The 25,507-nt window shown below is 32.8% G+C and overlaps 4 protein-coding genes across 4 annotated transcripts; 1 reads left to right on the top strand and 3 right to left on the bottom strand.

The window, feature by feature from the left end:
* Positions 1–4,295: 4,295 nt before the first annotated feature.
* On the bottom strand, positions 4,296–7,063 carry LOC108735300 (inosine-5'-monophosphate dehydrogenase). Its single transcript, XM_018467215.2, has 11 exons — positions 6,634–7,063; positions 6,530–6,578; positions 6,363–6,464; positions 6,177–6,305; positions 5,945–6,100; positions 5,592–5,879; positions 5,443–5,533; positions 5,148–5,387; positions 4,933–5,089; positions 4,738–4,881; positions 4,296–4,673 (listed from the first exon to the last, which is right to left on the bottom strand). The coding sequence occupies exons 1-11, from the start codon at positions 6,747–6,749 to the stop codon at positions 4,568–4,570; spliced, it is 1,578 nt and encodes a 525-aa protein (XP_018322717.1). The 5' UTR covers positions 6,750–7,063; the 3' UTR covers positions 4,296–4,567.
* Positions 7,064–7,499: 436 nt separating this feature from the next.
* Positions 7,500–10,288, bottom strand: LOC108735290 (rho GTPase-activating protein 39). Its single transcript, XM_025977720.1, has 3 exons — positions 10,018–10,288; positions 8,576–9,782; positions 7,500–8,363 (listed from the first exon to the last, which is right to left on the bottom strand). The coding sequence occupies exons 1-3, from the start codon at positions 10,035–10,037 to the stop codon at positions 7,647–7,649; spliced, it is 1,944 nt and encodes a 647-aa protein (XP_025833505.1). The 5' UTR covers positions 10,038–10,288; the 3' UTR covers positions 7,500–7,646.
* Positions 10,289–10,733: 445 nt separating this feature from the next.
* LOC112905611 (5'-nucleotidase domain-containing protein 3-like) lies at positions 10,734–16,333 on the bottom strand. Its single transcript, XM_025978345.1, has 6 exons — positions 16,184–16,333; positions 13,117–13,323; positions 12,860–13,035; positions 12,458–12,685; positions 12,264–12,398; positions 10,734–11,419 (listed from the first exon to the last, which is right to left on the bottom strand). The coding sequence occupies exons 2-6, from the start codon at positions 13,271–13,273 to the stop codon at positions 11,195–11,197; spliced, it is 921 nt and encodes a 306-aa protein (XP_025834130.1). The 5' UTR covers positions 13,274–13,323; positions 16,184–16,333; the 3' UTR covers positions 10,734–11,194.
* Positions 16,334–19,444: 3,111 nt separating this feature from the next.
* On the top strand, positions 19,445–25,505 carry LOC112905612 (the record flags this gene model as incomplete). The annotated part of the gene is made up of 3 exons (XM_025978347.1): positions 19,445–19,608; positions 23,333–23,439; positions 23,727–25,505. Coding segments are annotated over exons 2-3 (1,845 nt in total), but the record flags the coding sequence as incomplete, so codon positions are not given.
* Between the last annotated feature and the right edge of the window lie 2 nt (positions 25,506–25,507).

The following is a 25,507-nucleotide window of genomic DNA, read 5'->3' on the forward strand; positions in this document are numbered from 1 at the left end:
TCACTTCCTCCAAATTATTTAAACATTTCTTTTCGTGTGTACATTAATTTTTCGTCCTTATTTGTAGTATGCTATCAACACAAATATTGAATTATTTTTGAAAAACCAATCTGTTATTAACCCTCTTAGTAAAATCCACTGAACATTTCAGGATAATAATAAATGGTTATCATTCATAAGGAGAAAAACTTAACTTTCGAACTGATCATGTTTTTATCATCATTATTTATCAAAATAAATATATATATATATATATATATATACTATATTTATAGAGTATAGAGTACTAATGTACCCTTAGTCATTGGCGGATTTGCCCTAAGGCCCAGTAGGCCCGGGCCTAGGGCGGCCAGATATTAAGGGCGNAAATAAAAAATAATTAAATACTTACACTTTTTCTCGTCCTCATGTATTATTGACAAATGAGACCACACAATAGAATTACGTAAAGAATTGAATGATTTAACTTTCTCGATCTTCTTCAGAACGGTGCATTATTAGGGATGTTTAAAAGAAAATAGGAAGAAATTAATTATCCATGTTATTAGCAAAACATAAGATAAGAAATAACAGCTGATAAACATTCTAGACCAGATATTGATGTTACTTTTTGCAGTGGTTGAATAGAATTTGGACAGACTGCCCTGGCGCCAGTGACACACATGGCCTAAGATTCTCACAAGGCAGTCGAAAGAGCTTAGATAAGAAGCCACAGTTATTATACAGCATCGCTTTTACTAAATCTTATCGTCTTAATTTAGTACAAGCAATTCCCGCTACTTATTACCAGTCTTTCTAATGGATTATTTTCATAACAAGTGCATGTCCTCACAAGACTCTCTCACACATTTACTTCAAGTCCCGATGCGTCGAAACATTTCAATACAAAAAAATGAACTACTTTTTAAAATGTCTTGTAACACCCTGCCGCAATTACCCAGTCGAACTGAAAAGTTCAGTCAACAATTTAATAATTAAGGCATATAATACATCAGGTGTCTAGGCACTTTCGGCATAATAATAATAATAAAATATTAGCTATTAGGGTCAATAAAATAAGACACCTTTTCAAGGGATTATCTGCTTATCCAATATAGATTCGTAAAAAACTTTTGGACTCTAGCACAGAAGTAGCTGTTAGCCTTTTTACGCAGTGGTTCGTAACATCGTGATAGGTTTTCAGTTCTATACAACTCAATATACCCTAAATTCCGTAAAAAGGGATAGGAAAACTTGTCCTAAGACTTTCAGTCGTCCTTTTAACTAATAAAGTAATATACCTATGCCTAAGTCCAATAAAGAGTATTAGGGTCAATAAAATGAGTTTTTTAAAGGTATTATCTGCTACCACTTCCATTTGTTTATCCAGAAACTCAAAATTTGGATTTTAGATAAATCCAATATAGATTCGTAAAAAATTTTCGAACTCTACCAGAAACGTAGCCATCAGTCGTTTTCCGCAGGGGACGAGGGTGGATTTCCGTACAACTCAAAACACCCCAGCAAGTTCCGCAAAAAAGGATAGGAAAACTTGTCCTAAGTTGCATCATTACATAAAAACGCCGAATAGTTGGCGTACTTATTTAGGGCATATGGGCCAGAACTTTCAATGTATGAGCCTTGACTCACCCGGGCCCATCGGTAACTACGTCCCTGGACCAGAGGTTGTACAAACCCCCCATTGAGCCAACAGAAAGGAAATTCAATCCTGTTATAGAATAAGTTTGTTTGTTACACTAGAAATACAAACTGTTTTACTCTCTCGCCCTGTTTTTTGGGATTCAATAAAGTTATTGAAATAAATATAACTAAATGAGAACTTTTTTGTATCTCTAGTGAACTTAGGTACAATTTTAAAGGTGTGCATAAGTACCGATTGTAGAAAACTGGGAAAACCAAATTATAATCCCTAAAAATTTGATACTTTATATGCAAGTTCGTAAAAAGAGAACCGGGAGCTTAACGTTTTATTTTGTCTTGTATTTCGTTACTCATCCCTACAGAAAGATAAAAGATACTCTCTATTTCGTTTCTTTCAAAAGACGACACGTGAAGGCAATATTTTAACAAATTTGAAATTAAATGGTATTTCCTAAAAGTAAGCAACATATCAATCAACTTTTGAACGTATGGTGTTGTAAGTTGTCACTTTAAATAACGCCACTTTGTCTTTTACAAAAGTTGGCGCCTTCATTTAACATCTGAAGTCCACCTTATATATTAGACAATGACCTCTTGTCTACTACTTGTAATATGAAGAAACATTATTTGAAATTGATACCACCAAGCTTTAACAGACACAAATAGCACCGATGGTGACTCCCAACTGCCACAGTTTTGACGAGTGTAATTTGATAAAATTCTTCTTTCTTTTTTTTTGTTAAACTTTAGTAGCTTCTTAATTTACCACTTCAAACATTAACTATTGAAACCGTATAAANATATTAATACTAATATTATTTAGATGTAACGCTTGTAAGTTCTTTTTTCTCCTAATCAATCGTAATGCCCTTTTATTGACAGTTTGTTGATAATATTTAAAAGAATTAAATTCCGATTTATGTTAAAAATAACAAACAGATGTGGCATTATAAAAGTAGCTTCTACAAGACATAATCATCTAAATTAAATTATATCTAGATAAACTGCGAACAAAATGATGAAAATGCTGTAGATCCATATACTGCGGAGGTACTTCTAAAGATTATTCAGTAAATTGCAGACATCTGGTTTTCGTCTTTGTATTGAACATGACGGGCTCGGATAAGGTTGCGAGAGAGAAAATGCTTTTCCATTTACTAAACACCAAGAATAATTTTCTTTAAGTCACACTCAAACAACTTTCCAAGTGTGGCAAAAAACTTTTTACCTAATTGATTTTAATATTTAGAAATCCATACTCGAGGGGTCCTTCATAAATTACGTAAGGTTACCAGGGGGTTCCCATTTAAATCCTATGGATTCTTAGTTACGCGTTTCTGTGACGCGCTATTGTTTAATTATTAATCTTTTTTCTTACGATTTTTTTGTAGAAAGTAGGAAATATCCCTTACGTTAACTAATTAACCAATCAATTGCATACTACGCACAGTATAATTTAGAACTAAATGTAATAAATAAAACTAACTTAATTGTTTTCAATAATTATAATGTACCCTACTTTAGTAAATTAATAAATTACCAGCTTTTTGTAGAAAAGAATACTAGTCTGAAAATAAAGTTTTTCTTTTTTAAATTCTCTGTATTGATTAATTTTAGGTTACAAGACTATAGCAATAAATAAGATAATGAACTAGCACAAAAAATTTACGTGTTTTTATCGTCCACTACGTATCTTCTTTCAACATCATATTTAAGGTCGTTTGAAAGTCAGAAATAGTATTAGCCCAACTTACAGTATTATAATCCTACAAGAAATTGTTTGCTCAATTATGACTTTCAGAACAAGAAATGAAGCAAAAAAGAATATGAGAAATCAACCAGTTAACTTTTAGTCACTTTTAAAACATTTAGTTATTCGGTTAAATTTTAACTTGGAAGAAGTTATAATAAATAGCACATTGGCATAACTTTACATAAATTTTCTTTTTTTTTACAGATGGCTCGCCGAAATTTCTGTTATTTATGCCTTTATATTACAATAAGCAGAGAACCTACCAGTAGTTTTGGTACATATTAAATTTTAACTTTAAGTAATACTGGTTCTATGCAGAAAGCAAATAATATACTGTTCGCATTATAAAATACAATAACGAGTTGGAACCTATTTCGTAGTGAAATCTAAAAAGACTAAGTTGCTTTGGAAGTTAAGTATCATAAAGTAATTTTGAATGAAATATATCTTCCTTTTAGCAATTGCGCCAAGATATTTCAAATTTAAATAGAGCGCCATTGGATTCGAGGAAAGCAAAATATTTACAGTAATTGTAGAACTTTGTATGTGTCATGTAGAGCACTGCTGCATTTTAAGTTGCATACCTTATCCTTATATTGAATATAGGCGGTAAATTAAAATTTGTAATTCAAAAATTACAAAATCAAAAAATTGAAATATTACATGCCAAATGTTTAATTTAATTTAATTTCGTGTCATTGCCCATAAAACAGCATCTATGAACAATTTTTTTAAGTAAAATTATTACCTGATTACTTTCTATTTGCTAGTTTATATCCTTTTTTTTTAATAAACTTTTTACTTTTCAAATTTGCTATTTTACAGAGCACAATAATTTATGAAGCTTCGTTTTCTTCTTCTTTATTGTTATTATGGTATATTGATAAATAAGAAGACGCAGTTAATTATTAAGTACCATTTTTTATTTTAGATTCAATATTTTCATTTTGTACCATATTACACCTAAGTGTTTATGATAAATCATATAGAGTAAATATCTTACAATATACAAAAAATACGATTCAATTTAGTTAATAATTTACAATTACAATACTTTGTAAATCAAAGTTGCACAATATAGACACTTTCGATAATAATTATTTAATAAATCTGGTTTGTCTTCTTTAAGTTATTCCTTATACTTTCTACTTTTGCTGGAATAAGGAATGTGTCTCAGAAAAGCCTCTTTTCATAAGAAAAAAGACCATGAACATTTCCTTCAATTTGAGCAGAATGAGATCTTCTTTCAAATCTCAGCTCACCACTATACATCATATTCCTATAACATAAAAAATATGTACGTTAATGCTTTTATCTTTTCTAAAAATTAAATAAAAAAATACTTCAGTTCAGCGACAGACTTTGCTCCAATATCTTGACATCCATGTTTCAATCCACACTGAAGATAAGGTACAAATCTTAACACAGAACCTTTGTCAACTATTGATCCACTGACACCTTGGGCTACCTTCATTTTATCCATTTCGCTAATAATTGAAAAATAAGTAAAATATTTACTGGATTTTTGTTTATTTTACTTATGAAAATATCTGTCCATTGCAGAACCCTGTGCATCTTCTCTGCTCATAGCTTCTAAACTTCCCATCCCTCTGTACTTTTTTAATCTAACACCATCAGCAAAAAAATATTCACCAGGTGCTTCAGAAGTTCCAGCCAGTAATGACCCCATCATAACTAAAATTATTCTCTATCATATTATTCTGTAATTTATAATAAAACAGTATTAATTTACCAGTTGATGCCCCCAGTGATAGAGCTTTTACAACATGTCCTATAGATTGTATTCCACCATCAGCAATTACTGGAATATGAAATTTTCTTGCATAATTTGCGACTTTGTACACAGCAGTAGCTTGTGGTCTTCCAACAGCCATTACTTCTTGTGTTATGCAAATGCTACCACTCCCCATTCCAACTCTAAGGGCATCCACACCAGCTTGTATTAAATTATTAGCTTGCTTTACAGTGACAACTGTAATTAAATCAAAATAATATGAATATATACAATATTACACTCAGTTAAATACCATTTCCTCCGATTACTTGCAAATTGGGATATGTCTTTTTAATATACTTTATCATTTCAATCTGAAATATAGAATTTCCCTGTGATGAATCCTACAAAGAAGTAAATGTAGCTTACTTTACATATTATATCAATTTACAGTATCCGTACAATAATGATGACATCCACGCCAGCTTGAGCTAATAAAGCCAATCTTAGTTTATCATCTTCACGGGTGCCTATTGCAGCTCCAACAAGCAATTGTTTATTTTCATCTTTGGACGCAGTAGGATAACTGCGAGATTTCTTTAAATCTGTCCTTGCTATAAGAGCTATTAGGTTTCCCTGTGCATTAACAATAGGCAATTTGCCTTTTTTACTTTTTTCCAAAATTGTATTAGCTTCTGAAAGTGTAACACCAGCCTGGGCTGTTACAAGATCTTCCAATTTTGTCATAATCTAAAAAACATGAAATACATGCATTACATTTAATTCTATTATTTTATTAATTAAATGAAGCTTACAGTTTCTAATTTTACATCATGATTGTTCTTTTGTTCCAAAAAATCAATATCTCGAGATGTTACAATTCCAACCAACCTTCCTCCAAGCTTTCCATTTTCAGTAACTGGAATTCCACAAAAACCACGTTCTTTTTTGACTTCAAAGACATCTGCAACCTGTTACATATATATACTTTTTTTATTGTATTTCACGTACATATTGATTTTTAATACCAATCCAAGTTCTACTTACTGTATTATGTGGTGCTAATACTACAGGATCATGAATAAACCCATGTTTATAACGTTTAACTTTAAGAACTTCATTGGCTTGATATTCAGGTGAACAGTTGTGGTGTATAATGCCTATACCACCACATAACTAAAATCACTCAGCTATTAATGACATATTGAATTAAATATATTATAATAAACCTACAGCCATTGCAATTGCCATTTCTGCTTCTGTAACAGTATCCATTGGGGAAGAAACAAAGGGAGCTTTTAAAACAATTCTTTTTGTCAAGTATGAGGATAAATCCTTTAAAATACATAAGAATACTTCATATTTAATGGTATTAACTATTCCACTTCTAATTAACTTACCACTTCATCTGCAGAGAAGTAAATGTAGCCCGGCAGTAGAATAAAGTCACTGCAAACCAAGAAATTAATGAATTTATACTAAATACACTGAAAAATAAACTTACTTGTATGTTAAACCATTAGCAGAGGAAATTAATTCATCAGCAGTCAAGCCATCATCATCAGTGTATGTTTCATTAAACGAATTACAATTTTCTTTCATTATGCAGTTAGTAGCCATTTGAATAGAATACTCTAGCGTTATGGCGTTTTAACAAACGTTCTATTAAAACAATTCTTGAGGTTTCCTATTAATGGGATTTGAAAACACGTGTAACACTACGTGGAGGTTACCTTTTACGTTTTAACAAATCAATATTTATTTATTACGTTTACTGTCTTAAAAAAACAATACGTATTGTAGGGTTAAATGCTAACGTAATACGGTAAAATTATTGTCAACACTTTAAATATTCAGATCAAAACAACAAGTTCTTAAACACATGCGTTCTAGAATTATAAACAACGATTTTTAAAAACCCTTGTACCTAACCTAGAACTTTTTTTCTAAACAAAAACCATAGACAGAATCTGACAGAATCAAGCAGGACAGATTACTGTAGAATAATACAGGCTTTAGCAATTTAAATTTTGCCGCTAAGAGTTAAAAATTTAAATTAACTTTTTTACGTATTACAGCAATTGAAGTGCTTCTTTCTTAGAATATTACATTTTATTCAATAGCGCTAGTGTTTTCGCAAATTATATTACTTATAAATATANACTTATAAATATATGAACTTTAATAATGTACAAAAAATATAGTGAAAATACAAAGGGATGGAAAGGAATTAGAAAAAACTTCGTTAAAAACAGAAACTGATATATATATTTCAGTCATTTTTATCATATATACTTGCAAGGATTCAACAGCTGTTTGAATGGTAAAAAAACAAACAGCAACTAAATATATGTTATATAATCTAATAACCTAATATTATTATTTATTTGCAATCAGGTAAAATGAATCAGGTCCTAAACTGGTTACACAAAAATAGTCAGAATAGGAGAGCAAGATCCGACTTTTAAATACAGTGCATGTTACTTTTCTTACAAGTTTAAATAAAAACAAAAGGGGTCAAATCATATCGCGAACACAATCAGTATCTAATTCTTGAATAAGACAACGCATGAAAGTCATTTCTTTTCGAGCGTTATCAAAAATAGTGTGGGGATCGCTGGCTGTACATCTAAGACAGTTAGGTGCAAAGACCATCGCTAAATTTGATGCGTCCATTTTGGTATGTTGAACCACATCAGGTTTATTGAACATTTGTAAAAAACGAATGAGGTAGCAGAGAACGAGACGGTGTAACGTTGGTAAACGTAGAACCAAGTCGCAGGCTCTTCTGCCGGTCATTGGTTCTGCTACACATTCTGGATAAAGAGAATCTGGTATAAGGGGTTCATACAATTCTCTTAGCCATAACTTCAATAAATTAGCTGGCACATGAGCGTCGCTTGGTTCACTAAAATTCCATTTATCCATTTGGGCTTTTAATCTCGAGACTTCGTCAACGTCAGCGGATACTCTGAATATTCCTTCAGTGTTCAATCCATGAAGGCGCAAAACTTGTTGCGACAATTCTACTTGCGGCCAGGGCAAACGCCTATTTGGCCAGCGACTCGCCTGTAATTGCATTACTTCTCTTAAAGTGTTACCAAAAAGACTAGCTTGAAATATTTGACTTCTGGCAGACTCTACGTCATCCATTTGAGGACGACGTGCAGATCTTTTACCTCCCACTCCTATTCGCTCCAACCTTTGACACGCTACCGTTGCATAGTGGCTTACCTGTTAAAATTTTTCTGAATCAGTTACATTCTTAAAATATCACAAAAACCCTTTAATAAAGCAATTTCAATTTTAAAGTAAATTGCAAATGCATATGCAAGTTCATGTACACATGTTCCAATTTGTTTAAAATTGCACATTTTGTTTTTAAATATATTTTACATTTGGTATACGTTGTCGTAAATAATTGTAAAATAATTTATTTTACTGACCTGAACGTGAATAGGCCAACGTGAGACGTCCGGAAAACACCTAGCAAATGTAGGATCTCTATGTCTATTTAGGTAACCAAGTAATGCAGGCTGGAAAGTTGAACTGGGAGGTATAAAGGCCAAAGTGATAGTTAACAATTCCCATCCCCTTACTAACGATTCTCTTCGAGGATTTTCAGTTGTTTGTTTACACAACTGTACAAATAGTTCATCTCTTAAGACCGGTTGTGCATGAGCCAAATTAATAATTTCTACTAACAAAGAATTAAGAGATGTTCCAGGTCTTGCTTTACGGTCTCCCATATACATTTGGACTTGCCTAAACATATCCAAAGCTTGCTTGGCTAAGGGTTTACTAGAAGCTAGAAGCGGACGTGTTAAACCGCGAGAAGTCCAACTTAGAAGTTCCCTTACACTGGTTTTTCTTCTAAATAAACCTCTACCACCTAAGTTTAAGTTATCAGCTGCAAACTTTTCCATATCAGCTTCTCTTTCTGGTTGCAAGGGAGGCTCTGGGGCTGGTTTTAATGGAGGCACAGAAGTTTGTTGGCGAGGAGGTTCAGTAACAGCAGTAGGCAGATTAAGATATTCTACCGGTACAGGACGTAAACGGTGAGGTAAATAATTCCCTTCTGATTGATCTGAGTCTTCATTATCCGGCTCATGACCAGTGAGTGATTCACTTCCACTATCTGATCTATCACTTTCAGAATCTCTACTGTTGTTGAGTAAAAAGTGTTCCAAAGGTAACAAGTGTGAATCATGCCAGTTTGAATATAAAGGAGCATCTCCACCACGTTGACTGAAGCTACTGCTCCTACACAGATCACTGGACTTTCTCCTTAACTGTGGTGTACTTGCTGATAGACTTAGTGATTGATTTCTTCCAGGTTGGTCACATGTTTGTGTTCCTTGATGATTGGTTGTTGTTGGTGCTGTTCTGCAATCTGTATTGTGCTTTAATAATTGCAACTTAGCTAATGGTATAATATCACAATTAGTTGGTTTGTGCCAAACTGTTCTTTGGGATGTGGCATTGTAATAATAAAAACGTGCTGTATTGGAATCAAATAGTTCCCACCACTGATTAGATGTTGTTCTTTTAACTGGAACACCTTCTGGAGGATCCCAAACACATTCTCCTGTTGTTAGATTTGCATACATATGTTCTTTTGTTTTTGGTTCTATTATTTCCACCCATTCTACCCTGCAATGATAAGATAAAGATATGTGTTAATATACCGTTATTACTATTTATTTGACAACAAAAACTATACTAAAATTGGTACTGGGCAGCTGCCCCAATTATTACTTTTTGAACACAGTTACAACCTACAAAGGGTTCATGAATTCAATCATACTATCAAAAATTTGTACACAAATAGTACATTAGAAGCAATTATAAAATTAATATAGTAATTATTGATCTAGAATAGGATTACCTGTAGGTGTTGGATGCCATTTCTTAACATTCTAATAAGTAGAATAGCCTATAATGGTTTGCTTTGGAAATTGTCACGTTGAAGTTAACGACTGCAATACCATGTTTTCTTTCATAATGGAAGACATTCGAAATAGCATATGAAAATAAGTTACATACTTTTATTAAAACGTAAATTAATAATATACACCATCATTGAACTCATCATTTAACGCCAACAATACTACATATTTTCGTTTATGTTATGGGCTACACGCTATCCATCTATAAACTGCTATAAACTTTGCAACCTACTGTTTCTATATTTTACCACAAGATGGCTCAGCATGTATCTTAATTACGAAAATAATTTGGCGCTTAATCATAATTTAAACTTTTACTCAACTATTTAGTATATCAGTGCTTTTTAATAATTTATATTAATTTTCAAGAATAAAGTAAAGTACAACGCTTCCAATTCCAATTCCAACTTATTATTATATTTTCCATTCGAAGGTGGAACAACTGTAGTACTGTACAATTTTTTTTATTTAATATTCTATTAACTACCAAATGATTTGATAGCTTATTCAACTTTCTTTTTTATATGGATTAATTATTTTCGTATGTATTTTCAGAAATAAAAAAGGCATTCAATACTAAGTTAATTTTTATTATCTACAAAAATTGTCAATATACAATCTTCATAAATACGAGAAAAACAAATAATAAATACAGTTCATTTTGCAGAAATTTATAAAAAATGTTCAGGCAATAGCACACAAAAAAAATAAATAAATAAGTAATACAGTTTATGAAGCTAATAACGTTTCTTAATTGAAAATTAAAATCTGCCTAGAAAAATACTTCTAAAATGAACCTTTGGTGTTCTATGTAATAAAAAATTCGTGTCGTTCGTTCTGTAAATTTTAGTGTTAGGTAAATTGCACAGCCAGTTTTGGAGAACACATTTTTCACATTCTACCACGCAGATGCTTCTCGCCTGAAAATATCAGATTCTCGACTTAAAAGGTAACGAAATATAATTGAATAAAAACCAGCACCAGAAGAATTTTCTACAAAATACCCATTACGAAAGCAATGAAGTGTAGTTAGTTGGAAATAAGAAATGTTCAAGTACAGTAGAGTAGTATAGCATATTAGTGAAGAGTTTGCAATGAAAACATTTAAAAATATATTTACACAAAGTATGAACTATATTCGTGTGGCATGACACCTCTCCTAGGATAAAATGTATGATTTACTGAGTAATTGAGTAAATTTGTGATATTTGACGTATAAATATCAGCAAATCTAAACAATCTACGTGAGAAATATGTGGGATTGTGGTAAGTTCGGAATACGCTGCCAAACTGTTCATTGAAAACATATTTAATGTAATTCCTAGAAAAAAAAAGGTAAATTATAATTTTATTTNACATTAGAAGCAATTATAAAATTAATATAGTAATTATTGATCTAGAATAGGATTACCTGTAGGTGTTGGATGCCATTTCTTAACATTCTAATAAGTAGAATAGCCTATAATGGTTTGCTTTGGAAATTGTCACGTTGAAGTTAACGACTGCAATACCATGTTTTCTTTCATAATGGAAGACATTCGAAATAGCATATGAAAATAAGTTACATACTTTTATTAAAACGTAAATTAATAATATACACCATCATTGAACTCATCATTTAACGCCAACAATACTACATATTTTCGTTTATGTTATGGGCTACACGCTATCCATCTATAAACTGCTATAAACTTTGCAACCTACTGTTTCTATATTTTACCACAAGATGGCTCAGCATGTATCTTAATTACGAAAATAATTTGGCGCTTAATCATAATTTAAACTTTTACTCATCCTAAACTGGTTACACAAAAATAGTCAGAATAGGAGAGCAAGATCCGACTTTTAAATACAGTGCATGTTACTTTTCTTACAAGTTTAAATAAAAACAAAAGGGGTCAAATCATATCGCGAACACAATCAGTATCTAATTCTTGAATAAGACAACGCATGAAAGTCATTTCTTTTCGAGCGTTATCAAAAATAGTGTGGGGATCGCTGGCTGTACATCTAAGACAGTTAGGTGCAAAGACCATCGCTAAATTTGATGCGTCCATTTTGGTATGTTGAACCACATCAGGTTTATTGAACATTTGTAAAAAACGAATGAGGTAGCAGAGAACGAGACGGTGTAACGTTGGTAAACGTAGAACCAAGTCGCAGGCTCTTCTGCNTAGAGATTTACTTTAACATCACGGAAAAGAATCTCTGGGTGATAATCAATGTGCTTTTTCTCAAAATAATCTGCAATATTACAAAGTAGACACATTTCAGGAACAGAAAATAAGTCAGCCAATTGAACCATTTGTGATGTAGGTTCCTAAAATATTAATATTTTATAGAAGGCTTCTAGAATAATAATTTGGTACTCTATCTAACATGGGTGTTTCTAATGTTGGCCTCAACATAATCAATAGGTATGATACGATTTCTGTAAAGCTGTAATACTTCTTCATCAGTTAATGGTTTTAATCCTCTGTATACAGAACCAAATTGAATTTGAAGGAATGAATCCAGTTTGAGTAACACTCCTTTCTCAATATCATAATGTAAACCTCTAATGGCAAAGCCTGGTTTATATTCTAAATTAGCTATCTCCTTAGGATACTGAAAGAATAAAAAATTAACATGCAAACTATACTTAAAAAGCCTAAGAATGTATCTTTGAGGTTATGTAAAAATACGTTGCTAAGTAATAGCATGTCAATTTAGCTTTTAGCGATATTAAAATAAATTAAATCTGTAGAGAGCAATTGCTTCTATATGTAAGTAATTATTTACCTTATACTGTTCTATTAACGTTTGTCTAGCTAAATTATATAAGAGGTAATCCAAAGAAGGTTTGTAACATGCCAAGGTGTAATCATAATCAAATCCATAAACATTGACTTCTTTTAAATCTAATTCGTTACAAGCAAATACTGCTTTTACATTTACATCTTTCGGCAATTTTTTAGCTAAAATGTAATTCAAATAATCATATAACTAGCATGAGAATCCATCATAAGCATGGAAGAAATATTTCACTCTATACTTACAGTCACATGTTCGTTTCGCTCTTTTGTAGGCCTCGTGAAGTTTATTTGCAGAATGAAAACGGGAATATTTTTGGATTTTTAAAAATTTTTCGAAAGGATTAACCCATAATAGCAATTTAGACAACGTTCGTTGGCTGAGATGCTTACATGGCAACATAACTGCAGCTTATGTACAATAGATCTATATTGTTCTCCTTTTTCTGATATCTAGTAGGATACAGATGGAGCAAATCATTCATTGGGTGAAATCAAACTTACGATTAGCCAAAATTTTAATTATCTATTTGAATTTTTTTGGTTTGATTTTATTTTTTTTCTAATTTATATATATGCTTACGTAAATTAGTACCCCATGACAAAAGGATTTTGTAATCTATCGATGCATTACAATATAAGTAATAATTATAGGCGTGTTCAATATTCTTTTAAATTACTTTTTTGGTGTAGGATTTTAGTCTAATTGAATGTGAATAAAGATACAAAATACAAGGGATTAAAAAACAGTTGTACACTTGTTTAATGAATGCACTTTTATTATTTATTTTTTTTATGTTTACCTATGCGCTTATTTTATTTTATAGACAACTAGGTACATTAATCTTGTGCCAATTACTTTCTACCATTTATGTGTGTCTTTGACCTAAAACAAATGGCACCACACATCTAATACAATCTTCTCGAAAATTTCTTTTTATTGTCGTTTGTATTCTAGGTATAATGTTATTGTATGGGTTTACATTTGCTATTGTGTGAAGGCATCAAATTCGTTAACACACAAATTCTAATTGCAATTGTATAGCTATTTGGTTAAAATTAGAAACTTTTTTGGGATAATTGCTTGTACGAGTGTTTTTTTATTTTACAATATTATGTTAAATTAACTTAAAGCGCTCCCTGTGTACATATGTACATTATTTATTATAAAAACTTAATAAATTTCTCACTTATTTCGTTTGATAGTTTTATTTCTAAAAATAATTTTTATTTATGTATTCTTGGCAAAATCTGTTATGTTATGGGTAGTTATGTATGCCAAGAAATTGTTTGGATTAATTTATCTGTGTAGTAAATGGGATTTGTACATAGTACCTATGCTATTTAATCTTAAACTGTCAAGATTTAAGTTAATTTTGTTTCTTATCTCTAAGTATTTATTATTTCCTGGATTATAAAACAGATAAATATAACGATTAAACTACCTATGTACCTATGTAGCTATGTACCTATGTGCATTACTAGTATGCAAAGTGTATCGGCTTTTACTAGATATCACTAAAATATTAAAATTCCGAGAATTTCTAATCTCCAAGTTAACCAGCTGCTTTCCAAAAAAAAAACAAATTAAGATAGAAAATATTTTTTTTTCGCAACTCGTACTGTACCGATTGTGATAAAAAACGAATGTATGAACTTATTATACGCAGTAGAAGTTATATATCTACTTTTGTGTATATTTATTTAGCCAGTACAATAATAATTGCGTACAATTTCCGTCGCATGAGACGTAACTTCCGTTGCACGCTGCGTGCGCAACGCGAACTAAAATTTTACTCCCATTCAACGTCAAAAAGAAGCAGATATAACTGTGTTTTTGATTCTACAAAAAGTTTCCCTTAAATTACTTTATATTTTCAAAATTTTTTCTTCTAGTACCTATTTATTGTAAAAATATGAATGAGATATGTTTCGGTTCTTTTAATTTTTTGATTATTCGGTTTGGATAAAGCGGAGTGTTTTTATTTTTGAATTAAACATCAGTGCCGAAAATTATGCGCATTTATTTTTGTGCGATCGTGTGTATGTGTAGAATTAAATGAGTAAATACACGTCTGGTTTCCGAGGTAGCTTCGAAGCATGTTACAATTGGCAGCCGGCGATTGTGATTATTATCTGCTAGTTACGGCTTTAAACCACAATCAAGCAGAGAAATTCAGGTCAACAACAAGCACCGGATCTCCTGCTTTATGTACCGTCCTTGACATTGTTGATGCACAAACCTCTTTGGAAGCGGACGTCGAGTTAAGTGAATTAAATTTCTCTAGCACAGCTATAATAACCGCAAAAACGAAAGTGCCAACAGCCCACGCTTCTTATCGGTCAAAATACAATGACGAAAGTAAAACAAACTGATAAATCGGTTACGCCCCCATAAGACAGCTTGAATTTTTAATGTAAGTTGTCCGTGTACGAAAAACCACTCCACCGCATACTGGTCATTTATCATGAACTCTTTTTCTTTTTAATGGGATCTTTAGGCGCGCCTAGAGGGTAATAAAGCGAATCGAGCATGGCAAGACACCCCGCATGGCAAGACACGCTCAACGCTTCAAACAGAAGCGGAATTTCGATGTTTCACATCTGCTAGGCGTCCAATGAGAGCTCTTTTTTTAAAATGCTATGCTTTTTCTGAAAAGGGGCACTATGCATACAGTCTATTGAAAATAGAAGCCGGAATCTGCTGTTAACCAAACAAATTATCCTTCTTGCTCTAATTGATATAAAGGTTCTCATTAGTGGTATATGTATAGTAAGTAGTATTGGTGTAGTCAGTCAATAAGTTGTTTTGGTTTTTCGCGCTCTGCATACGTTTAATGAAGGTACATATGTAGACAAGAACTACCGTAGAAAGTATCTTTTCTAGCTGGATTAACTGTTTAAAATTAAATGGTTGAAGTCTTCCATTAATTAATGAACCAATTACGAATAGAAATAAAACGCATTTTTTTCAGTAGTGCTGTTCAAAACTTTAAGACTTTGCTCGTTTCTAAACTGTCGTTTTTTATACATGGCATATTAAAAGTGGACCCCCGATTGCACGCATTTCCTATTTGTTAAAATTTAAATTTCACTCAAATGATGCATTTCGATAGCCATCTGTTTGAGCCGAAAATATAATTAATATCGAATTGGGTTACATGTTTAAAGCATTGTTAGCTTCTAAATGTTAGTTAAATTAATCACATTTGCAATATGGGATTTATATACATACATGGATAACTTCATTATAAACAAAAGAGTTAGATTGTTGAACAGATGGTTAGTTAAAAAAAAATTTAGAATTACTTACGAATACGAAATATCATGTGCTTTGATACTTAACATCAGGCGGCACTATTTGCATCAGCACCTTAACGTATTTGTGTTTTGAGAATGTTTTGGAGATAAATATATAAATGATATAATTAAATGTGTGCGACTAAATAAGTAACATGCAAGCAAATGAACAGTGTGGATGATATATAAATTGGCTAAGGTAGAATTTTAGACAAAGAAGACATTTGTTTAATTTGTTAACGGAATTGCAATTGGCACGATACGTAGCTTTCGTAGCGGTGTAGACCAAGTTATAATTGGGTCATGCTCTGAAAGACACGCTACATCCATTCACTTTCATTCACTAAAACCTGTAGATTAACATCTTCAACTAGAGGAACGATTAGCTATTTTCTCTTCCTTTTTCCTTTATCCTGCGAATTCCGTAAGGGTGAAAGTCTTTTTTGTATCTTTCTTGGTATTGATTTAATTTTCGTAAAACAACATTTTTAAGGGTATTTTAGTTTAGAGCTACTAAGAACACAATAACACGTTCTTACGGTGAAAGCCAGTTCTTCACTGTATTAAATACTGCTCAAAAAACCCTAATGATTTTCACACCGAAAGGAGAATTGTCATTGGAATTAAGATAAAAATGTTGCAATGCATTCCTTAAGAAGTAGCAAAGTAACTACGTTTGTATAAAACAGAAAAAGCGCTCGTAAATTTTCGAAATTAAAACGAATAAATTTTAGACATATTTTTGCATAAAATTACTGGAAAAAGTGTGAAGAATTTTATAGTGAATGCAGATTTGCAATCGTAATTAAAATTAGAAGATTACAGCGTAGTCTATTAAAAGGCGTCATTCCTTTGATTTATGCAGTAAACAGAAAACGCGCTCGTATATATTCGATACTAAATCCAACTAATTTTTGCTACATTTTACGATAAATCTACTAGAAAACGATGGAGAATTTTGTTTTAAAAGCAATTTTGTTATTAAAATTAAGATAAGAAAGTTACAAAGCTTTTAATAAGAAGGGGTAGGGTAAGTTTACGTTCATATGGAACAGAAAAAGCGCTCGTAAATTTTTGATATTAAAACGAATAAATTTTAGACATATTTTTGGATGAAATTACTCGAAAAAGTGTGAAAAATTTCATAGTAAATGCAGATTTGCAATCGGAATCAAAATAAGAAGATTACAGCGTAGTCTTTTAAAAGGCGTCATTTCTTTGGTTTATGCAGTAAACAGAAAACGCGCTCGTAAATTTTCGATATTAAAACGAATAAATTTTAGACATATTTTTGGATGATATTACTCAAAAAAGTGTGAAGAATTTCATAGTAAATGCAGATTTGTAATCGGAATTAAAATTAGAAGATTACAGCGTAGTATATTAAAAGTTGTACATCTCTCTATTTATTAATACAACAGTAAAAATCGCTCGTAAATTTTCGATATCAAAACGAATAAATTCTGGGCACATTTTTTAATAAAACTGCTGAATAAGGAATAAATAATTTCATAGTGAAAGNAATTATTTATTCCTTATTACAGCGTAGTATATTAAAAGTTGTACATCTCTCTATTTATTAATACAACAGTAAAAATCGCTCGTAAATTTTCGATATCAAAACGAATAAATTCTGGGCACATTTTTTAATAAAACTGCTGAATAAGGAATAAATAATTTCATAGTGAAAGTAGACTTTTCATGGGAATCAAAATAAAACGGTCACAAAACGAAATATACTTTAGAACCACAATCATAAAAAATCCAATACAGTTGTCAGTTGTGAATTATCGTGGAAGAAGTAATATTTAAATAAACAATAATTAAATTGTTTGTTTTATTCTATTAATTTATGTTTATTATACTATAGTTTCAATATGTATCAGTTATAACCGTCAAATATTTGAAAGAGAAAATGGATTGCTTACAAGGGTTTCCCAGATTATGTATTTTAGATCCGTGTTCAGTAATAAACGGTAAGGGGGAGAGAGGGAGGAGAAATTACACCAAACTGTGTAATCGTTGTACACCTTAGTAACCAGAACGTCTGTTTTTGTCAACAGCAACTCAAGTCCAATAAAAAAATTGGTCTACTGACGCAAACTGCTTTCACCTGGTGAACCCGGATGTGTGAAAGTGGTTACCAATTTCGTGAGGGTCTTAACACAAAGGTTGGTATGTCCTAACGAATCCTTTTAATGCAACCATAGTTGTGCTTCAGTGATGAATCATACACCAGACTACGTGATATAATACGTTGAAAAAAGGAGTTGTCAATAAATATAAAATAACTTTACATTGTTGTTGCATAAACAATACATTAATGTAATTAATATATTAGTTTTAAATTGAAATATGCAGAGAAACGTGTAGTTAAAATCAACTTTTTATAATAACATTTAAATAAAATAGTCATAATTCGTTCTCTTTTTTATGTACGAATATGTTTGAGACAGAAAGCTGTCCCAAATTTTCAAAACTAAACTACTATTTCTAGAGGTATCTTAGGGCAAAACAACACAAAAAAACACGTAGTGAATGCAAATTGTTGGTTTTAATTACAGAGACAGTGCATTCGATTATAAAACAATAAATCGTTTGTAATAATACAAAATTAAAATGAATGCTGTCTTGTTACGGTTATTACGCGAATTCGACTGATTCGAATGATATATAGCAGATTAAGATGAATTCTAAGCGTTTTACTTATTGTTCTTTTATTTTTATGAGATGAGTCCCTTGATGTAAAATTTAATCAGGATAACTTCCTTAATTGTTTCTGGTTAAAGAAACTAAAGTAAGTTTGTAAATGTTTTGCTTAAAACCTTACAGTTATCTAACTGATTTTTGAAGTTAGTAAGTTTAGTATTATCGGCTAATACGAAGTCTGAATGAGCTTTGTCAATTACGTAGATTGCCGAAAAATTGCGTTTGTTACAAAGAAAGGGAGCGTGATATTAAAATTTGTGAATCATGAGATTATAAGGGGTCAATGCGTTACTTTCTCTGTGACACAATGGCTCTAGTTGAACAATCCAAAATGTCGCGAAACAGCGTCATTTCGGAATTCCGTCAACTTGTTGAGAAAGTGAGTTGTTTATTGGTGAAGTCCGCGGATAGGATTCCGGATTTGTTTAAAGTGCTTCCGAAAGCTTCGGTTGGAGCTGGTGTTCCACTAGCATGCGTTGTACTGAAGAGGGGGCCAACTTTCACGCTGATATAAAACCAACTGAACATTTTAAAGTATGTTACTTTTAAAGATATTGACGGAGTTTCGTTTCGGACATTGTAACAGCGTGTAGTGAGGGTTATTATTTTTTTTTTTGTATGGCATGAAGAGGTGCTATTACTTATCAGTGCAATTTTTGTGACTTTTACTCTAGTGAGAACGCGAGGAGTTGATAATCTAAGGATAACTAGTGCTAGTGATAATAAGTAGTAAGTATCACCGGTGAGTGCTTCTTATCAGTGGCTTGCTTGCTAACAGACAACGGAAGTGAATCGCAAAAGTCGAACGAGTACTTTTCAACCCTTAAGTGAAATATATTATCTAAATCTTCTGCAGCAACTGGAATAAAAATGCATGAAGGTCCTTTGACATCAAAAATTTTCATGAATTATCATTTATTGGGCCATGAAAATTTTTATTGGAATAATTCCAATAAACGGTGCGTTTGTTTTCAAACAAAAAGTTAGAATCGCATTTTTCTTCTACTACGGATTACTCTTTGTTAAGTTTTCGTAAATATAACTAAACGTAGGTATATTCCATTTCCACATTACACACTGTCGTGTTAATTTTTTAACAAATTTACAGTTGCTCTACTGCTTAAAAAAGTACTAAACAAATGAAACTTGAAAACAAGCCCCAACGGTTTCCGAATCCGTTAAGTTTTTTTTTGTCTCCATTTTTAACATTTTTTTTTAATGTTATAGAAGAAATACAACTCACCATATACAATTTGTACGTATATAAGATTCCAGAATTACTTAAACAAATAATTAAAACAAACTACATTGCATTTAAGTGTTAACTTTATTGACTCTACAGTTGCTTTGATCTATTGGACCTTTTACAAGAACTCTTGGGGTACCTCAAATTTTCACTTTAATGAAGCATTATTGACTCTAGAATCGATCTGACCTATTGAGCCTTTTTCAAGAGCATCCTAGAGTACCTAAGATGTTTCGACCTTTATTGAGCCTCTTCCAAGAGCACCTTACAGTGCAGTACCTAAAATGCTCTTATAAAAGGCTCAATACGCCGGAACAATTGTATAGTCAATACTGAATTAAAATGAACATTTAAATCTATTTATTTTATACGAATGTTCGCAAACTAAACAATTAGAAATAGAAGTTTCGTATTTATGGTAAAATTAAATTGTAATTTGGTCAAAGATACTGTTTACGATATGTTTTTGGGCCTCATTATTACTGTATGATGGCAAACTTTTGACCAAGAAGAGACATCCGTCAAGAGTTGACTAATTAAGATAATGGTTATACATATGCGGAGGTATTTGGCAGACAGTACCATGCTTACCTTACAATCTGTGTGGAGGTACTACATCTCTTTTGAGCACACAGTAAAGGAAAGCAAGGCAGTATGTCAACAACCGCTTGGCGCATGCACAACTTTCTCGCGTCCATGCATAAGATGACAGGTCAATTAGATAGAAACTGATCTCAATTTTATCTTTAACGTAAATCAATGATCAATTTTTTCATCACCAAAATGAAGTAAATTTTCCATCATATTTTTCTTCGTCATGTAGAAGTTCTCAGAGGGATGTTCTGTAACAAAAATGGTACCAAATGTATTACTGACAATGCTCTTAAACAAGTCTCTCCCTACTGGGCCATGACAAATGGATAAACAGACGAATACGTACGAAAATAAAGAAACTACCCCTATATGTTTCTTTTTTTATTAGATCGAATTTAACGTAACTTCAAACATTCGAAAACATTACAGAAAATCAATAATGTTAATATTTCAATTTAAACGACAACGAAAACATTAAAAAAATAAATATTAATTATGTAAAACAGTTTCTGTTATTGTTTATATAATATGCATAAAATAGTATAAAACTAACGTCGAGAAAATGCGAAGCTGACTTTTATATTTTAATTAATATACAACCTCATTAGATTCAGACAGATTAAAATTTTTAAGTATACATAATAAAATTAATACTCTTGTAATTTACTCTATTTTGTGAGAAAATTCCATGCGTACAACCCGTTCAGCTTTCTACAGAAACACAATACCGGCAAGAGTGGCAGTTTGAAACCAACGATGAGAACAATAAGACAATTATTTGGTTTCGTTTTCTTTTCTTTTTTTCTTCGCACCGATGACTTCGAATAGAGAGAAGATAAAGTCGAAGGGTTGTTCGCTATCAACCGACGCACTCAAACGAAAGTGGTCATATCTCGTATGATACTATCTCCAGATATATCATGTTAAAAAGAGAAAGGTTCAAAACGAATTCAATTATTATAGACCAACCGGAAACCGATTCGTTCTAGAGCGTTTAAAAAGCTCATGCAAGACAAGAATCGATCCTAATACACGTATATATCCACACGCTTATTTAGTTAGCCTCTATGTTCTGCACGCGTAACCAATTGTGTCTATTTTTTATTTTAAAACAAAAAAAAAACCTACATTTGATTGGTTGGAATTCGATCGGAAAGAAAAAGAAATAACTATGAAATAAACGACTTCAAACTTTTGTAATTTCCGGTCATTTTTTAAGAGCAACCATTGTATATATACCAATGTATTTATATACTTGTTGTATACGTGTGTGTCGCGTCTGCCAATTGCACAAACACAAGATTAACTCGAAGAACTCGTGCCACTTTCCAATAAAATGTCGTACAACAAACATACGTCGCCTACCCTGAAGCATCTGCTGCATTTCTCCTTTCCATCTAAAAAAACTACGTTTAGATAGATTAAATGCCGCAACAGATGGAATTAATAATAAAAATATATTAACTTACAAAACAAATTATATTAACGTACAACGAGCATTGAATTATCGGGTTAGGCGCTTGACGCAACGTTGTAGTCTCCGGTACTCGGCGAGCTTTTCGCTTATTTTGAAGCACTCCGATTCATTTATTTCAATTTAATGTCGCTAATGTATTGTTTACAGTTGCATCTATTTGTATACGGACCCGTTTATCGATTTTGTAAACGCAAATGCCAAATTAAACGGTTTAAACAACACGTATATTATTAACTCTTCTTTTAAACTACAGTCAAACTGTTTTGGCATGTTATACGATAAAAGAGAAATTATTGGGGCATTTTTATATATTTCATAACGTAGTATTATGTTGTTAATAATATTATATAATGTTTTTAATTGAAAATTTATTTTGGCATATTGAAAATTGTAAAAAAAAAGTACATATGTTAAAAACAATGTATGACTTCCGTATGTGATTATCTAATGAGGTCAGTTTAAAACAACAAAACAGTATACAGTGCTGAAGACTACGTAAAATGCAACTACTGAACCGTGTCCGGCACATATCTATATGGAATATTAAAGAAATAAACATGCCGCAAATATCATAAATAGATAAGACTTAAGATAGACGAACCAGAGAAAGTTCTGTTAGTTTCAAAAATGTAGGTAATTTGATTCGTAGTAATTCGGATTAATTATTCTACTTTCTAATCTCATTTTTGTTTTATATCCTACCCAGCTCGTGCTTTCTTCATAAAATTCCATATGTCAATTGCACGGTAATTCCCAGAAAAAGAAAGTGCTTCGGTTACTTCGTTACGTTTAGATTTTTTGCACTTTGCGCTAAAACTAAAGTGAATAATCGAAGTGAACGATACAGATGTTATTTAGTAAATGTATCACACACGAATATTTGTTTGCAAAGCAATGCGTTCTAGTTAAGGGAAATTTGTCCGGATTCCGGATGCCTTTGACACTGCGTACCATCGCGTAAAAAGTTTCATGCATAGATTCATCTTTCCATGTGAATATGTTAGCAAGCAAGCTTCTTACTAGTGTGTCAGTAGGTCAGGCACAGAATTGCCGTCAGGTGTCCGCAGCAAGAGTAGCTTGCCGCGCCTTTTACACCTGTCTCTTTACTTGCCATATTCTCATTGCTTTCATTTCAGAACTTACTGATAATAACAACCACTCACCACCAAGCTTCATCATGATCAAGACTTCTATTCAACGACCAATCGCCTCTTTGGTCTTTTTCGCAGTTATTGTTATCAATGTAAGTCAAAAGTGTTCGCGCTTTTAACTACAACTTTTTTTTTTTCATTTTTCGATATTTACAAATTTACCGACATAATACATTCGTTCAGTATCTAAGTTAGAGAAAGTGACATTATTTCGGATGGTTACATAGAGTGAATAAACACAATGTGCGGGTACCTTCGTTTATTATTTACACTTGTTACAAAACACCACATGACAGTCGGAATTGAATTACGAGTTAATTTCGAAATGTTAACTATTATACTACATACTATGTAAAAAGTTACATAATTTCTTCTTCAGGGAATTGTCTGCGAAACACCCCTTACCGATTCAGCGTCCCTACCGTTGGAACATCGTGGAGTGTATGGACCACCGCTTTCCGGGCCTGGTTACGCACCTCCAAATCTTCTTCAAAACGTCGGGGGTGGCGATGGTGGTCCTGACGACCCTTGGCCCTTGGCTAACCGAGATATGCCTCAAATTAAACATCTCCAAGTTCAATGCGAAAAGACTCACATGAGAGTCAACATCGAATTCGATAGACCATTCTATGGAATGATATTTTCTAAAGGATTCTACAGTGATTCCCATTGTGTTCATCTGAAACCTGGAACCGGACATCTCAGTGCTACCTTCGAAATATTCCTGAATAGTTGTGGCATGTCATCTTCAGCAAATCACAACGCCGCAAGTTATGGTGGGCCGACTCCTAGTGGAAGTTATGTGGAAAATACGATTATAATACAGTACGACCCTTATGTTCAAGAAGTTTGGGATCAAGCCCGAAAATTGAGGTGCACCTGGTACGACTATTATGAGAAAGCAGTTACTTTCCGACCCTTCCAAGTAGACATGCTGCACGCTGTTACAGCTAATTTCTTAGGAGATAATCTTCAATGCTGGATGCAAATACAAGTAGGGAAAGGGCCGTGGGCATCCGAAGTATCGGGAATTGTGAAAATCGGTCAAACCATGACCATGGTTTTAGCTATCAAAGATGACGAAAATAAATTCGACATGTTGGTTCGCAATTGTGTTGCTCATGATGGTAAACGAGCACCCATCCAACTGGTTGACCAATACGGTTGTGTCGTAAGACCAAAGATCATGAGCAAATTCCAGAAAATTAAAAACTTCGGACCATCAGCTTCTGTAGTGTCGTTCGCATATTTCCAAGCCTTCAAATTCCCCGATTCCATGAATGTTCACTTCCAGTGTGTTATCCAAGTGTGTCGTTACAATTGTCCTGAACCAAAATGTGCAGGCCACGGTCTCGGATTATTAGGAGACTATGGAGCTCCTGCACTAGGAAACGCTTTAGGAGCAGGCGATTTCGGGGGTCACGGAGACTATGGACCGCCACAACTTCCAGAATACGGCGTTCCACCAGCATATCCTGACCCTCGTCATCCTTCTGGACCTGCTGGAGCATATTCTGAAACCAAGGAGAACATCGTTCCAGCACCGCAAGCTCAAACTGCATCATCCTCTACTTCGGACCCCTCGAGTCCTTCTTCCCCAGCACCTCAAACGCCATCTCAATCCAGCAACGATATTCATTTGCCCCCTCCACCTCCTCCAGGACACCATGGACCATACAGCACGATGAAGAGGAAAAATGGAATTGCTGACGAATTAGAAGGAAACTTAGCAACCCTCGGAGGTCGGCCCAGATCTGTTGGAAATCTACCAGAAGGTTTACAAGGGGCCAGAAGGAAGAGAAGTCCTGAAGTAATGACTATTGTCGTCAGTCACGTATACAAGAGAGAAGCAGGACAAGAAATGACTGACGTGAATACAAGCAGGACGATTCAAGTAGTCGCACCAGGAGACGTAAACTTTGCTTTGAATGCCGCTTCAAGTAACGAAACCGTTGTGATCCAATCGGCATCTTCGGCGGATCCAGAAACAATTTGTATGTCAGTTCCTAGCTTCGTAGCCGGTCTGGTTATGCTGTTGTTAGTCCTGATAGTGGCTAGTTTAGTGGCAGCTTTCTTATTTGTTCGAGTACGCGCCATCGATAGGAAGGGCGTCGCATCGGCATTTGTTGGTGCCCATCATGGATACGACAATTCGGAATT

Source organism: Agrilus planipennis, unplaced genomic scaffold (assembly GCF_000699045.2).
Source record: "Agrilus planipennis isolate EAB-ADULT unplaced genomic scaffold, Apla_2.0 scaffold15, whole genome shotgun sequence".
In the NCBI taxonomy this organism is placed as follows: Eukaryota; Metazoa; Arthropoda; class Insecta; order Coleoptera; family Buprestidae; genus Agrilus; species Agrilus planipennis.

Coding starts and splice junctions, on each gene's coding strand:
- LOC108735300 (XM_018467215.2), bottom strand. CDS start 6,749: ATGGCTACTAACTGCATAATGAAAGAAAATTGTAATTCGTTTAATGAA. Junction 5,388..5,442: donor GCAAGTAATCGGAGGAAATG/GTATTTAACTGA, acceptor ATTTAATTACAG/TTGTCACTGTAAAGCAAGCT. Junction 4,674..4,737: donor AAGTCTGTCGCTGAACTGAA/GTATTTTTTTAT, acceptor TTTATGTTATAG/GAATATGATGTATAGTGGTG.
- LOC108735290 (XM_025977720.1), bottom strand. CDS start 10,037: ATGGCATCCAACACCTACAG. Junction 9,783..10,017: donor ATGGCATCCAACACCTACAG/GTAATCCTATTC, acceptor TTATCATTGCAG/GGTAGAATGGGTGGAAATAA. Junction 8,364..8,575: donor GTTGGCCTATTCACGTTCAG/GTCAGTAAAATA, acceptor AAATTTTAACAG/GTAAGCCACTATGCAACGGT.
- LOC112905611 (XM_025978345.1), bottom strand. CDS start 13,273: ATGTTGCCATGTAAGCATCTCAGCCAACGAACGTTGTCTAAATTGCTA. Junction 13,036..13,116: donor AGCGAAACGAACATGTGACT/GTAAGTATAGAG, acceptor ATTACATTTTAG/CTAAAAAATTGCCGAAAGAT. Junction 12,686..12,859: donor CGTTAATAGAACAGTATAAG/GTAAATAATTAC, acceptor TTATTCTTTCAG/TATCCTAAGGAGATAGCTAA.